At 47.5% G+C, this 13,360-nt stretch overlaps 1 protein-coding gene across 1 annotated transcript in view; it reads left to right on the top strand.

Moving 5' to 3' along the window:
* The window catches only part of GALNT15 (polypeptide N-acetylgalactosaminyltransferase 15), a 34,165-nt gene that overhangs the window by 18,773 nt on the left and 2,032 nt on the right, over positions 1-13,360 (top strand). The window contains exons 4-9 of the mRNA XM_079704260.1: positions 2,790-2,957; positions 5,001-5,118; positions 6,449-6,643; positions 7,605-7,736; positions 8,106-8,210; positions 12,108-12,251. Of these exons, the coding sequence (XP_079560386.1) occupies positions 2,790-2,957; positions 5,001-5,118; positions 6,449-6,643; positions 7,605-7,736; positions 8,106-8,210; positions 12,108-12,251 (862 nt within the window). The remainder of the gene's footprint in view (positions 1-2,789; positions 2,958-5,000; positions 5,119-6,448; positions 6,644-7,604; positions 7,737-8,105; positions 8,211-12,107; positions 12,252-13,360) is intronic.

Raw genomic sequence — 13,360 nt, 5'->3', positions numbered from 1 at the left:
AACGCTTGACCTCCTGGAGCTTAAAAACGCTTAAGAGAGGATCGATCTTGTGTCTGCCTGAGAGTTAAAACTCAGTTCACAAGTGACAGGATGATGGAGTGAGCCCTCTCCTAGCTCCTTCCAAGTCAGACAGGGAAGCTTTGCTATTTTGTTTTAAGTGAAGTCCAAGAACACCAGCTACATCTGTAGATTCGAAACACAAAGCTAAATATAAGTTATTTTTTTTTAACCACCTTTTTTCGAGTCCCTAGACTGTAGTTACTTCCTAATTCAGCCCTGGTTGGGCAGCCGCTATGGTCCATGGGAATGAAAACCAAAACAAGGAAACATCTTTCACTTCATTCATTGACATTTTATTCTTTATCTTTATTCAAAATGTACTCAAAGAGGCTTATGATGAATCACTTATGTATCTGGCTAAAATAGAAGGGAAAGGAGATTTCAGAAAGGAAAAGATAGTGTTAGAAATCAGGGATAGGGACTTCCCTGGTGGCTCAGTGGTTAAGAACCCACCTGCCAATGCAGGGACACGGGTTCGAGCCCAGGTCTGGGAAGATCCCACATGTTGTGGGGTAATTAAGCCCGTGCGCCATGACTACTGAGCCTGCGCTCTAGAGCCAACGAGCCACAGCTACCAAGCCCGCGCGCCACAACTACTGAAGCCCGCACGCCTAGAGCCCGTGCTCCGCAACAAGAGAAGCCACCGCAATGAGAAGCCTGCGCACTGCAACAAAGGGTAGCCCCTGCTCACCCCAACTAGAGAAAGCCCGTGCGCAGCAACAAAGACCCAACACAGCCAAAAATAAATAAATAATTTATTTAAAAAAAAATACAGGGAAATCTGGCAAATTTAAGTTTAAAAAGAAAAGAAAGAAATCGGGGATAATACAGTTATTAGAAGTGAGTTTTACGTAGGACTGAGCCTCCAGCAAGACAGAGTAAAAAGAGAAATTTGATGAATTTTAGGGTTTTCTGATGAAAAGGGATGTACACCTTTTATCAAGAAGGACACAGCTCAAAGGTCTGGGACAAATTGATTGTGTGGACGCTTGAATGCAGTTTCCTTTCTTGTCCTGTTACCATTACTAAGATGGCACAGACTTGATGGGGTTCTTTAGAATTCAGTCACACAGCTTCCCTGGCTCTTGATTCTGAAATTCCACAAAATGCTTTGCCAGTGGCCAAATACATCTCGATTGCTCAGCTTATTCCACAGTAAGCGGAGACTTGGGAGGATGCCCTCCTTCCTTCCCTGACCTTGCTTCTCACTTTTCTTAGGTCAATGCGAGGTGCCCCAAAATAGTGGAGGCCAGAGAGATTAAGTTCCCCTTACCTTCCAGAGGGAACGATGTGAAAAGCGCAGGAAAAGCATATCAAGATCCTTGCTGTAAATATAAACCCCATGACTCTTCATGCTGACGCCAGTCACTTGAGGCCACAGATTAAAGCAGATCATTGAATCCCAGGACCACCCTGGCCCTCTGCATAAGGGCTGGGCTCGTGCCAGCCCTGGCTGTCTCTGAGGTGGATGGAAATTGATGGGAGTATGAACAGCATGGCTGGCATCTCTTTTCCAGGAATCTTCCTTTTCTTAGACTGGTAACTTCCAGCACCCCTGAGTTCAGGCCTGATTCATTGCATGGTACGGATTTTAGAAGAAACTATTGTGAGAGGCCAGAAAAAAAATGTGAGTGAGATACTGACTAGGTAGAGGGCAGCTCCTGCTACACCTAAGTGATTACTTGTTTAATTAAGAGGCGGAGTTTCCAACCTGTACCAATTTCCCACATCACCCTCTCTGAGGTCACGTAATCCCAGGCTGTGCAAAAAAATTGGGATAAAATACAATTACCAAGAGCAACAGTAAATGAAAAAATCAACCTAGACTCACGACTTTGCTGAGAGACACCACGTGCTCATACATACACACACTTTAACAATGAGGACCCTTTTGGGGCTTGACAATCCTGATTCCTCAAGCCAATGAAGTTTTATGATCCAGGGAGGAACAAGAGCTAGACCCTAGAGTAGGGCCCCTCTGCAGCTGTGCACGATACTTTGTGTATGTGCATATGATTATTTTTCCGGGGAGGGGTCCATAGATTTCCCCTGATTCTCAAAGGGATCAAAGACCCCCAAAGAAGTCAAAAGCCACAGTCCTAGAGCAATACAGCTGAGAAAGACCTTTGTGAGAAGTAGTTCAACCTCTCATTTTACAAATGAGGAAGCTGAGGCCCGGAGATGTGCAACAGCTATCTCAAGATCACACAGCACATTAGTGGCAGAGCTGAGCCTAGGTTCCTATTCCCCTGTGTCTCAGTTTTATCCTGAGAGGTTTTTAAAGAAAGGGGCAGGCATGCTTTTTAATGAAATGGGCCCCTGATTCCTTATGGAAAAATATATTTTCTAGGAGAGTACTGTTCAGTAGAAATAGAACATGAGCCACAGATATAATTTAAACATTTCTAGTAGTCCCATCACAAAAGAAAAAGAGACAGATGAAATTAATTTTAACAAAATATTTTAGTAAACTCAATATGTCCAGAATACTATCATTTCAATATGTAATCTGAGATTTGTACATCTTTTTTTTCAAACTAAGTCTTCTAAATCCAGTGCATATTTTACACTTACACCACATCTCAGTTCGGACAGATGCTATTTTACGTGCCCAGTAAACGCCTGTGGCTGGTAGCTGCCATATTGGACAGCATGTGTCTGGATTATGTTTCTGTCCCCCAGCAAGTGGAGGGTGTGTATCCCTTATCTGATTCCACGATTCTTTCCAGGAGCAGGGTGGTGTCTCCAGTCCTAGACGTGATTGACTGGAAGACTTTCCAGTATTACCCCTCCAAGGACCTGCAGCGCGGGGTATTGGACTGGAAGCTGGATTTCCACTGGGAGCCTTTGCCGGAGCGAGAGAGGAAGGCCCTCCTGTCCCCCATCAGCCCCATCAGGTGAGGCTCCTTCACTCAGCCTGCTTTGCTTTTACTTCCTCAGGGTGGACTCAGCACCAGACTGCCTGGGCTATTCCTTGTTCTCCTAGTTTCCTACAAGTTATTACTTAATCAGTAAATTGGGGATAGTAACGGGACTTACCTTATAAGGTTGTTGCGAGGTTTGAATGAGCTAATATATGAAAAACATTCAGAAAGTGCCAGACGCGCAGCTATAGGTGTTATTATTCTTACATTGTTATATGAATGGAGTCCAGCGAAGCTTCCAGATACTGGAGTGGAAAGTGGAAGCACCTTATCTGGGGCCTCAACCCAGCTCTGTCTTACCAGGTAACACTGGAGTTTCCCTGCCTGGGGTGCTTTCTTGGTAAAAAGGAAGAATTCAGCCGGATGAAAGCTAGGACACCATAAGTCTCAAAATATGTCCAACTTTATGGTTTGCTTCTCATGTGTTTCATTTTTGGACAACTATTCTATTTAAGTCAATGTTCTAGATATCTTCTGCTTTATAACAAACCATCCAAACTTAAAGGCATGAAACAGCTGTTTTATTAAGAGCATGGACTCTGGGTTGTGAATTCTGAAAGGGAGCATTGGCGTTGGCTGTCTCTGCTCCATGGTGTCTGGGCCCTCAGCAGGACTATCCTTTACTAGACTAGACTGGCTGGAAATGACTCAACAGCTCTGGGCAGGAATCCCCTGGAGTTTGACGCTGGCTGTCTCTGGGACCCAGCGGGAGCTTCTTCCTCATTCTCTCCTTGAAGTCACTGAAGGCAGGTTAGTTGGGATTTCCTACACCCCGGCATTGGGTTCGTAGAGCAAGTATCCAAAAGAGCCAGGCAAAGCAAGTTGTATTCCCCTACCAATTAAAAAAATAATTTATTGAGGTGAAATTCATATAACATAAAATGAACCATTTCAAAGTGAACAATTCAGTAACATTCAGTACATTCACAATATGGGGCAACCACCGCCTCTTTTTAGTTCCAAAACATTTCCATTATTCCAAAGGAAAATCCCTTACTTAGTGTCTCCAGCTGTCCCCTTTCCCCAGCCTCTGGCAATGCCCAATCTACTGTCTGTCTCTATGGATTTATCAATTCTGGGTATTTCATATCAATGGAATCGTACAATAGTTAACCTTTATGTGTCTTCTCTCACTTACTGTGATGTCTTAGAGTATGTATCCCCTTTTATAACTAAGTCTCAGAAGTCACCTAAGGTCACTTCCTCCAAAGTCACAGGCCCACCCAGGTTCACAGGAAGGAGACTTGGACCCACCTCTCAGGGGGGTCAATGTCAGTGTCACGTTGTAAGAAGAGCCCATGGGATAAGGAATCTGCCACAGCTGACCTGCCCAGTGCTAAGCAATTACCCAAGTTGTTTCCAAATGCCTAGTCCAGGGACACGAAGTGAAGGCATTGGGCACAAACAGGACTTCCAAGGGTCTGCCCGATGGTGTGCAACTCTAACAGCTGACATGTGATAAACCATGAGCTTACAAACACAAAAAATATTTTTTTATTTTCTACTAACTGGACTTAGGCAATTTCTATCTTGACCCCTGCTCCCTAATGGCAGAAACCTTCCAGACAAATAAGACAAATTCAGTGATAGCTTAGTCATCTCATCTTTATTTTTATTTTATTATTATTATTTTTTTTGCGTTACGTGGGCCTCTCACTGTTGTGGCCTCTCCCGCTGCGGAGCACAGGCTCCGGACGCGCAGACTCAGCGGCCATGGCTCACGGGCCCAGCCGCTCCGCGGCATGTGGGATCCTCCCGGACCTGGGCACGAACCCGCGCCCCCTGCATCGGCAGGTGGACTCTCAACCACTGCGCCACCAGGGAAGCCCATAGAGCTCTCTTTTCATGAAATACTGGGATTTCTGACATGCTTGCTTGGCTCCAGTCTTGAGATCTGTCTGAGCCCTGAGTCCACTCTCTGGGCCGCTGGAGCGCCCCCTACCTGCCATCCCCCCACCGCTCCCCAGATGCTCCAGGTTCTGAACCTTTCTACATAGTCTCACCTTCTCTCTCCAGGAGCCCTGTGGTGCCCGGCGGGGTCGTGGCCATGGACAGACATTACTTCCAAAACACTGGAGCGTATGACCCTCACATGTCACTGAGGGGTGGCGAAAACCTCGAACTGTCTCTCAAGGTACTTCCTGGGCCAAGGGAGGCCCAGGTGGGTTCTTTGGAGCCCTGTGTCCGGTCACAGCTTGGAGGTCAGGGCTAAGGCTTCGGGCAAATTACAGAGTCATCATACGTAGTGTGTCAAACCCCCATTTCTCCCCCTTTCTCATCTCTCTTGATTTCACCCCAGCCTGCTTCCTGAACTTGTCTGTCAAACCTGCCCTTAGGAAAGGGCGAGTTTTCAGTCATCTCCACCTGAGTGCAAAGCTTCCCATACGTTCTCCATTCCCGGCACCCTTAGCATCTTGATAGTTTTCACAGCACCCATTGGCCAAAGCAAATACCAAGCAGTTCTGTGCATTGAGTAGTTTGGTCCAAACGACTTAATAAGTATTTGTCCGAACAGCTTAGCACCCACTGGGCGCCAGACAGTTTCTCAAACCTTGGAATCAGATTGGACCCGCCACCCTCATTTCCTGTTCCATGTTGATTTTTAGCCTGATGCTTGCTTTTTCATGACAGCAACCACTGAAAACCCACCCCAACAAAGACATATACCATTAAAAGGGCAGGGATCTAAGGTTGAAACAATGAATTGCCTTGAACTTGTACTTTTCAGAACACAGATGTCACTATGTTTCTCCTGAACAATGAAAATATCCCACGTGGCCTTTTGAGTTTGCTGCAGCACCCTGGGGTACCTTGGCACCCAGTTTGGGAACCCCATTGGTTTGGGTTCTTGGTGTGTTTTGGTTCATGTACTGCCTATCCGAGGCATGTTTTCCCTTTCCTCTTTATTCCCAAGTGGGGAATAAAAGGCTTCCTGTCAAATGAACTTCAGGCATTTGGGAGTAGGAGGGAGTGAGTGGAGAGTAGAGAAATTTCCAGAAGTAGAAAGATTCTGTTTGAGGAAAGCTTGCTTTGACCTCCACACAGATGGCTTCTGGCGCCTTTGCAGCAGGAGACTTCACAAGCTTTTAGAAATCCCCTGGCCTCTAGGTATACCCTTTTCCCCGAGGAAGCAGCCTTGGGAGAATCCAGGCGCTAACGGCATGGCTGCACCCTCTAAGTGCTGAATCTGGTCACGTGTTTCAGTAGGGGTGGGGAACCACAGGTCACTACCTGGGTGTGAGCCCCTCACACCACGGGTTCTGACCCAGGACAACCGCCCTCATTCTCCCCACCTTGTCCCTCCCCAATCCAGAACCCTCAGATCTGGAAATTCTGCTCCATCCTGAGAACCAGAACCAGCTTTCTCTTTTGTGCTCATGATTTCCGGTGCATTTCGCCAGCCCCTCACTCCCCACGTTGCTGGACGGGAGTACAGAGGTGTTGATCTTCTCCTTTCACTGCAGACCTGGCTCTGTAGGGGCTCCATCGAAATCCTTCCCTGCTCTCGGGTGGGGCATGTCTACCAAAATCAGGATGCCCGCTCCCCTTTTGACTGGGAGGCCACCCTGCGGAACAAGATTCGCATTGCTGAGACCTGGCTGGGCGCGTTCAAAGAAACCTTCTACAGGCACAACCCAGAGGCCTTCTCCTTGAGCAAGGTAAGAGGAGAGCCCAGCAGGGTCTTCGGTGCCCACCCAGGGCCACCAGGTGGAGGCTGTGCAGGACCACCTCCCCTCCCACCTGGAAGGGCAGATAGAAGCTTCTGGCTAGTACTTCCATGAGTGGCCCCTGTCAAGTGGCTCCTCTACCTGGCGGGGTTGTCCTCTGTCTCTTCCAGCATCTCCCAGGGGCATCATGGCCTGGAACCCCCTGATGTCTGTAGGGGTTCTGTCATCACATCTAAGGGGTGTAATCCTTCATCCCGTGGCCAGAGGAGAGGCTGGGTGAGGAGTGAGCACTGCAGTGGGCCTCCAAGGGCCCTTTCATCCCAGGCAAAGTGCTCAAGGCTGTGAAATTACCTAAGATGTGAAACAAATATAACATTGATTTACAATGTTGTGTAAAATTACCCAAGACGTGAAACAAATATAAATATTTTTTACTATAAAAAATAAACATAAAGGACATCCCCAAAAAGGCACAGAAAAATAAACATTTTAAACATTTAATGAAGTGTCTGCAAACAGTGCATTTTCACCTGGTCCACTACCACTCAGTGCCATTCTGATGGCGTGACGTGTAAATGCTATTTATTTGTTTTTTGTTTTGTTTTTCGGTACGCGGGGCTCTCACTGTTGTGGCCTCTCCCGTTGCGGAGCACAGGCTCCAGACGCACAGGCTCAGCGGCCATGGCTCACGGGCCCAGCCGCTCCGCGGCATGTGGGATCCTCCCGGACTGGGGCACGAACCCGTGTCCCCTGCATCAGCAGGCGGACTCTCAACCACTGCACCACCAGGGAAGCCCCGTAAATGCTATTTAATGTGGGACGTGGTTCACAGTGATGCTTGCTGTCCCCCTCCTTCAGCTTGCTCCCAGACACCTCTGTGCCTCCCAGCACATGAACTGTGATATAAAACCAGCTTCCTCTGTCCTGCCGCCTGTGTTTCTCTCCTCCCCAGGCTGGGAAGCCAGACTGCGCTGAACGCCAGCAGCTGCAAAGGAGGCTGGGCTGTCGGACCTTCCACTGGTTTCTGGCCAACATCTATCCCGAGCTGTACCCGTCCGAACGCAGGCCCAGGTTCTCTGGAAAGGCAAGTCATGATAAAAACAAAGTGCAGAGAGAGAGGAAGAGAAGGGGTTGGGTGGTCTCCCAGCATAGGAACTGAAGTTCAGATGTTCTTCCATGACCCTGGCCACCCAGTCCCAGCTCAGCAGGGCCTCCTTGCGGGGGGTGGCTCTGCTGCCCCATAACACGTCCCAGGGCCCCTTCACCAGGACAGGTGCTGTCACCTCCTTCAGGAGGCCTGTCCTTAGGGTCACTGGCTTCAGCTTGACCTCGATCATTTTTATGATCTGAGCATGGGACCTTGAGCTACACTGCAGAGAGTGAAGGAGTGGTCGACAGAGGGCATCTTTGCAGCAGAGGGCGGGATTCACTTCCGTGTGAACGTTGCTTATAGCTCCACAACACCGGACTTGGCTTCTGTGCAGACTGCCGGACAGAAGGGGACGTCCTGGGCTGTGCCATGATTCTAGCTCCTTGCAGTGACAGCCAGCAGCAGCAGGTGGGTGGTCAGTGTTCTCAGACCTGCAAGGGGTCTTTGCTGGGATGGCCCTCCCTTCCCTTTGGGGCATCTCCTTTCAGTGGTCCCACGTCCCTTGACTGTGCATGGTCCCCCACTCTGACGACCCATTCCCCAACCTGCCCCAGCCCCAAGCCCAAATGTGGACCCATCAGAGAATATGAGCATCTGAGCTCGAGGGACATGGCGAGGCTGTTTAGCCAATGTTTTCATCTGACAGATGAGGAAACTGAGGCTTGGAGAGTGGCTAGCCCAGGGGCTTCAAACTCAGGTGTGTCTCCAGGGTTTAAGTGGATAAAGGAAATAAACACAGGGAGCTGGGCAGAGGCTGTTGTCACAGAGGAACGCCTGCCCCAGCCTCAGTAAATGTCTTTTGTTTTGTATGAAAGCGGATCCAGTATGACAAGATCATCCAAAAATTTAAAAGACACTGGAAATCCAGAGTTTATGGAAAAGATCCCCATTTTTTTCTTTTTCTTTTTTTTTTTTAATCGAAGTATAGTTGATTTACAATGTTGTGTTAGTTTCTGGTGTACAGCACAGTGATTCAGTTATACATATATAAATATATATAAAATCTTTCTCAGATTCTTTTCCATTATACCTTATTACTGGATATTGAATATAGTTCCCTGTGCTATACAGTAGGACGTTGTTATTTATCTATTTTATATAGAGTAGTTTGTATCTGCTAATCCCAAACTCCTAATTTATCCCTCCCCCCTTTTTCCCTTTGGAAACCATAAGTTTGTTTTCTATGTCTGAGTCTGTTCCTGTTCTGTAAATATACTAAGTGAAGTAAGTCAGACAGAGAAAGACAAATATCCTAAGATATCTCTTATATGTGGAATCTAAAAAAATGATACAAATGAACTTATTTACAAAATGGAAAAGCTCCCCATTTAAATTAAAAATCTATAATCAGAGGTCAAAGAAAACCTGTGTGCAGGCAAATTTCCACCAGGGCACCTTTCTGAAACATCTGGACCAGCTCAAGATCATTAGCCAACTAGAACCAGAGATGGAGAAAGTGGGTCACTGAGCGGGTACTATAGGCACAGAAACACTGAGGAATTGAGGGGACCCCGGAAAATGTTCCCCATTTGCAGCAGTGCCTCAAACCCATAGCTCGTGACTGTGTTCCTAAGACTCCAGGCCTCTGATGCTGTGTCCTGCCTAGAGTAGATATGCTATGTCTTTCGGGCATTTAATGGGGATCTATGGGGGCCAATACTTCTGGGCCAGAGGGGGAACTTTAGGGCATCACAGGAGCCTGGGGCGTGTGTGTGTGTGTGTGTGAAGTGGGGAGAGGGCTGGATCTGGGTAGACAAGGCTCATGGCCTCTGGTGACCATCTGCCTCACTTGCCAGAGGAGACCTTACACACAGATGGGGTCATCGGGTTTCAGAGCTGTGGCCTCATTCGGAACGTTTCCCACACACAGAGCAATGTGGTTTGTGAAACTCCTTCCACAGGGAGAAAGGCTTCCACTGCATGGTCAGGAGGAAGGCAGAGGGTGCAAATGCCCCTGGGGATGGGTGGGAAAGAGCACACGAGCTCTGCTGGGGCGCACTGGATACCAACTCCGCAGATTTCCCAGGACCTCACTCTGCAGCGTGGCTGGACCCTTCAGTACCGAGGAAGGGCAGGGTTGCCCTGTGACAACAAAAATTTATGGCCCAAAGGGCGACACTGAAAGTGACTGGCAGGCACTGACCACAGGGAGACTCTCTCCTTGAGCCAGAGGTCCTGCTCGTGGGTACATATGGCCAGAAGGGACCTGAATCAGGTCTGAAATCCACACTGAGTCAGGGGAAGAATCTAGAGACAGAGGGTCCTTCCAGCATCATGTGGGCTCCTTGGATATCAGGAAGGTCTCCTTCTATGTTAGGGTATTTCTTCTCTTCAAATATCCATCTCAGGAATAACTGCCCAGGTCGTGGGACGTCCCCATCACGCTGGATGAAGGTTGGTGTGTCCACTTCTTATCACAACTTGGATGACAACCTGGAAAGTCTAGCCCACCCCCGAAACCTCTCTCTTTTCAGCCTGTGATGGGGTCTTTGCATAAGTTGTCCTACCCCAAAGGCCTGTATTAAAAAATAAACAACAAACTGTAACTTCCTGGAGATATTGATCAAAGGAGCCAGGTGAGGCCCCAAGAGCCTGGGGTAAAAGGCAGAGCAAGTCTTGGAGGGTCCAGCCCTGCAGGCAGGACTGGTGAGGCTCTGGGACCCCAGGGGAAGGCCCTGAGCCTGGAGGACACCTGGGGAAGCAAGTGCTCAGTATCCATTTGTCCCCTTTCAGTTTTGCCCTTTACCAGTGCTCTAGAACACCCCAATAGGCACTCACACCTGGCACAGGAGGACAGAGAGAAAGCTCTGTGATGGTGGAAATAGCTCACCTTCTAGCTGTGTGACATCAGGCAGGCCTCTTAACCTCTCTGAGTCTTGGTTTCCTCATCTGCAACTGGGGATAATGGTGCAAAAAGAATGTTAGTTTTTGGATTTATTTATTTATTTATATTCTTGGTGGGGAGGTGAGGATTAGCAAGGGCTTTTGTATCCAGAAAAAATTGTGAGCTTGCTAAGCTGAAAGCACCATATGCCATATAAAAAAGAAGAAACACCCTCTTTTATGCATAAGTAACTATGTTTTTAACAAAGGGAAATCTCCAGGGGCCCCGAATCCAGAGGCAACTGAAATAGAGTCATAGGGCCATGGCCAAGCTCTCCTGCAGGGTGAAGGGGACAGTTTCTGTCAAACCTCAGGAACCCAGAGGCGTTGGTTCCAAGCAGGAGATAGCAACAAAAGCCCATCTTCAGCCCATGACAGATGAGGGGTTGGAAATGGGACACCCATACAAAGCCAGCTTTGACCTTCACAGAGTAACCTATCTTTGAAAACCTGGACTAGAAAAGACTACCTACAGCCACCGGAAGATGACAAGGAAGCAGGTCTGTAGACAGGTCTTTGCGTTGGAGAAAATGACTCTTCCCTGAAAATTTTTAACCACAAGCTTGTGTCCAGCGTGGGTTTAGGGTTCAAATTTATAGGAACTGTGTTGTCTGGGAATCCTCAGGTGGGACTGGCTACCTAACTTCTTGGGCTCAGTGCAAATGAAGATGGTGAGACCTGTCACTCAACAATTATTAAGAATTCCTAGACAGTATCAGCATTAAATCAAATATATTAGACGAAGAACATTAAACCCTTCTAAGCATGAGGCCCCTGCAGTTACACAGGTCACATGCCCATGAAGCCAACCCCGTCTCCTAGCCACAAAGTTAGCATAAAAATTAGCTCAGGCTGCATTTGGCAGGAACAAATGGAAAATGGTTTTATCAGGATGTGTTTCCAACCTAGCCCCACGAGCTTCCCGCAGCTAAAGCCCCTCTGCAAAGGAATGCATGATCCAGCCCGACGGAACCCAGGAGGAAATGAAAACCATGAGCGAGAGTCAGCAGATACAAAAGACAGAAGGAAAATCACTTGCAGGGCCAGCACAGATGTGTCCAGAAAGAGATCAACTCGGGCCTCAGGAGTTTCCTCATCTGCCCTTCCAACTGTACCCTCACAAAACACACAGCATCCTTTATGGCCTCACCTATGATACAGTAAATAGAATAATGGAGGAACTTGCCAGAATGTATAAATATGAATGCAAAAGTGGATGGAATGTGGAGATTTCAGAGGCCAAGGCTAGTCCAGCATCATATTTGTGGACTTGACTATGAGATAGGGTCTTGCCGACCCCAGTAGAATCTGAAGATTGCCCCCAGACCTCAGCCCTATTGCAATGAGCTCTCCTTCCTTTACCTCCAGCTTTGGAGAGGATCTCCTTCTAGCTGTGCTAACAGCCATTTCCCTCTGTCCCAGCACCTGGATCACATGGGCAGGAAGGAGATCCACTATGGCAGCCCCCAGCACCTGTGCTTCGATGTCAGGCGAGACCAGGTGATTCTGCAGAACTGCACCAAGGAAGGCCCTGACATCCATCAGCAGCACTGGGACTACCAGGAGGTAAGTAACCCAGCTAGGAAGGATTCAGCAGTGCTGCTGGCTGGTGCGTGTCTCAGGCTTTTCCAAGAGGTCAAGTATTACCATACAAGCCTGTGTCCCTGCTGTTGAACTGAGTGACTTGGCACTAAGGCCTCAGGGGGAGGTGAAGCCAACTTTGCAGCAAAGTTAACAACCAGCATCTTGAAATGTACTAATATTCCAGGTTTCTGTATAGCTCTGGTCTTGATATGGTAGAGATAGGAGACAGCCTCTTTTTTAAAGTTTATTAGCTTAGGTCACAAGTAGGACCATGGAGCGTGTTACAGAAGCAGTCAACCATGTTGGTGGTGTGGTTTTAGGGGCAATGGAAAGGCCTGCCTCTTGTTCCACAACCAGATAGATGAGGATGTAGATCGTTCTTTCTTCCTTTGCAAATTCCACTCTGAGCATTTCATCAGTTTAGTAAGACTTTGATTCCCATGACTCCAGAGAGAAGCTTGAGATCCTTTCCAGAGGTTATGCATCAATAAAGAGGAAATATGAGGAGGGTAAGTATTTAGGGAGAGTGAGCCGTTTACAGGATTGGGATTGGAAGGTGACAGTAAGTATCAACAATAACTGTCCATACGTAGTTTTTCCTTCACCTCAAATCCCTTCTGAAATGAGGTAGGGTACAAGTATACAAACAAACAGATTAATACACACATCTTTTAAACATGCCATTCTTCAACTTTTGCTTGGGAATAAGGCGGGGGGAGATTAAATAACTAAGCAGAACTCCATGCACCGGTACTCTTAAAGCAGCCTGTGAAAGAGGAAAATCACATAGTGTAAAACTTAAGCTGAACTCACGATAAACAGTTGAGAACAAAGCTCTTGGGGCTTTGGTGACAAGTGAACCTAGGACTCAGGGGGCCCACACATGCTCAAAGAATTCTTAGAAACCAAGTTAAGGCCCTTTATGAATGATCATAAAGGATCATTCTAAGCAAGTCCTCTGGATAAGATAGATTTAGAAACAGCATTTAAAAATAATATGTAAAAGATTAGTGACTAAGGTACACCCAGCATCTTTCAGGCATTAAAAAATAAGGCTTTAAAAAAGTATTCTTGGGGGCTTCCCTGGTGGC

The sequence above is a fragment of the Hyperoodon ampullatus genome (assembly GCF_949752795.1).
Source record: "Hyperoodon ampullatus genome assembly, chromosome: 5".
NCBI lineage: Eukaryota > Metazoa > Chordata > Mammalia > Artiodactyla > Ziphiidae > Hyperoodon > Hyperoodon ampullatus.
This window is presented reverse-complemented; position numbering and strand designations above follow the sequence as displayed.